The sequence below is a fragment of the Nanorana parkeri genome, unplaced genomic scaffold (genome assembly GCF_000935625.1).
Source record: "Nanorana parkeri isolate BGI_ZX_2015 unplaced genomic scaffold, ASM93562v1 scaffold2408, whole genome shotgun sequence".
Lineage (NCBI taxonomy): Eukaryota > Metazoa > Chordata > Amphibia > Anura > Dicroglossidae > Nanorana > Nanorana parkeri.
The window spans coordinates 130,173-132,800 of record NW_017308676.1 but is presented as its reverse complement, the minus strand read 5'-3'; the positions used below and the strand labels follow the sequence as shown (position 1 = coordinate 132,800).

General features: G+C 40.9%; 1 protein-coding gene across 1 annotated transcript; it reads right to left on the bottom strand.

Annotated features, from left to right (window-relative positions):
- Positions 1-1,085: 1,085 nt before the first annotated feature.
- On the bottom strand, positions 1,086-1,832 carry LOC108801617 (vomeronasal type-2 receptor 26-like). The gene has a single exon (XM_018573508.1). It carries the CDS (start codon positions 1,830-1,832, stop codon positions 1,086-1,088), a length of 747 nt encoding a protein of 248 aa, XP_018429010.1.
- Positions 1,833-2,628: the final 796 nt, after the last annotated feature.

The window sequence follows — 2,628 nt, the reverse complement described above, 5'->3', positions numbered from 1 at the left end:
GCGGCAGGGGGCTGTCTTGCCTGGGGCAGCACAGAGTGTAAATACGCCGCTGCATGTCAGGCATCTCGCCGCGGGGGGTGAATGTAATTTATTGGTGTGAGTGCACTGTATTGTTATGTAGTGTTTTTGCGCTGCGTCGCAGTACAGGGTAGAATGTACCCCCGAATGTGTAGTTTGTTTTTTGTATATTTAATTTGCATTAATAAAGTATATCATTCAATAAAAAAAAAAAACTTGCGTGCCCTGTAGAGGTGCCGGGAGCCAGAATGTGACGTCGCTCTAGTCCAGGCACCTCTACAGGACACACGAGGGAGCTGTATGTATGGATGGAGCTCCCTGGCAGCCATAGCCGCGGCCCACTGCGCCTCAAGCTTACACTCGGTGCCGGGCAGCATATTTTGGCGTAAGAACTGACAGTGCTGCGAAAGGTGGAGACTGAGGAGCCTCTCACCTAGAAATTGGAAGGCTCACTGTGACCCACTGAACATGGGGTCACGACCCACCAGTTGAGAACCAAGGATTTAGACCATAGTAAGTTCTCTCTGGGTGCGCATGTGTGTGCAAATCAATAATTATTCTGTAGAGTTTTATTCCTTTTGATAACTTTTTGTAATTAACATTTTTATTTTTTAAATCAATGAAGACGTCTATGTGTTTGTTTTTTTAACTGTTAAAAAGTTTAACTTCTTTGAAAAAAATGACACCCATTAAGTTAAAACAAAGGAGTACCAATGGCACAGAACTACGGAAGGAAAACATTCCAAATAATTCTACAAAATCCTACTGGTTATTAGTGGTGTCCAAGCTGGAAAGTGAACCTTCCATGAAAAATAAAGGTCTGCTTTCCTGACAGCCTCTAGATACAAATCTGTCTAATAATGTCTGTAAAATGTAAAAGTGAGGCACGATGATGTCACATGAACCTCCCAGAAGCATCAGACGGCGGAGCAGAGATCACTTAATTTTATAAAGGTTTATTTTTTATCAGGTTTTTTTTTTTTTTACCAATATGTGTTTGGGGTATCAGTAAAAAAAGTATTTCATTATCCATGGAGGTTCACATTTTTAAAGTTACTGTGTAAAAATTATTTGCCTCTGTTGTCAAGCAAATGCTTCTTTGAATTTAAATTGGGGCGACAAATAATTATGTAGCATTTTGGAAGAAATATACAAAATAGAAGTCCGGCATTTGAGGTCAGTATAGCAAAAATCTCCACAGCCGCTACATATTTCCCTTTGGTGCTCAGATAGGCCGGGATCATGGAAATCCAGACACTGCAGAACACCAGCATGCTGAAGGTGATGTACTTGGCTTCATTAAAACTGTCCGGTAATGTCCTCGCTAGAAAAGCTGTAATAAAACTGACAGCAGCCAGGATCCCCAAATATCCCAGGACAGAGTAGAACCCAATGACTGACCCTTCATTACACTGAACGATGATCTTTGTGTGGTAGGAGCGTGTGTCCAGCTCTTGGAAGGGGGGAGAGATCGCCAGCCATACAATGCAGATGACAACTTGGAATGATGAGCAGATGAAGACAGCAAAATTGGGCAGTTTTACTCCAACCCACTGTTTCCACACACTGCCCTGTTTGGTGGCGTTGAAAGCAAGCCAAACCATTACAGTCTTGGCCAACACACAGGAGACCGCGATGGTAAAAAGAATTCCGAAAGACACTTGGCGTAGCCTGCAGGTTGTATCCATGGGGCGACCCAAGAACAAGAAGACACAGAGGAAACCCAATGAGATGGAGACCAGAAGGACAAAGCTGAGGCTCTTGTTGTTTGCCCTCACAATGGGGGTATCACCATAAGAAATAAATATACCCATTATTAAAAAAGTTAAAATGCAAAACAACAAAGTGATAGCAATAAAAGATAAAGACAAGTTATCATCAGTATAAGACAAAAACTCTATCAGCTTGGAATCACACCGAGTTTTGTTCTCATTTGGCCACTCGTGGTCTGGACACTTCATGCAGTTCTCACTTCCTAGAAAAAATAAACAATTGTGCGCTATTAGAACATAATCTGAGAGTCACATGGAGTGATACTTCACCTTAAATACCATATCTAACTCTCAAATGCTATTATCCCATTATTAGAACAAGTTTATATTTTTTAATGTACAAAGATTAGAAAATGTATTGGGAAAAAAAAATATTTATGAATGATCTCCAGTAGTGATGGGTTAGGTTCAGAGTGGTTTTGGTGAACCTAACTTAAATTTGGGTGCCAGATCTGAACCCCGTTGAAGTCAAAAGGAGCCGAATTGTATAAATCATTAATGGGCATTTTGTAGGCTAATAAGCAAGGGATTGACAAACAAATGGCATGGGTGGGTTGAGCAGTAACATGGAGGATATGTACCAAAGCAAATAAAATGTGAAAAAAAATAAATTTGGCTGGGATTTTAATATTGCTTAAAGCGCAACATTGGGAATAACGCATTCCCTTTGAATTACATGCTTGGGGGGATGACTTGGACCTGTCTGTGAAGTGGTGTGCCTGTATGTATACAATCTACTATAGCAAAACTGATATTTACAAAAAAAATGCTGCTCAAGTTGCCGGCACATGACAACTCCCGGCCACTTCCTTCTATTTGTAAATAAAGTGGCTGGGGA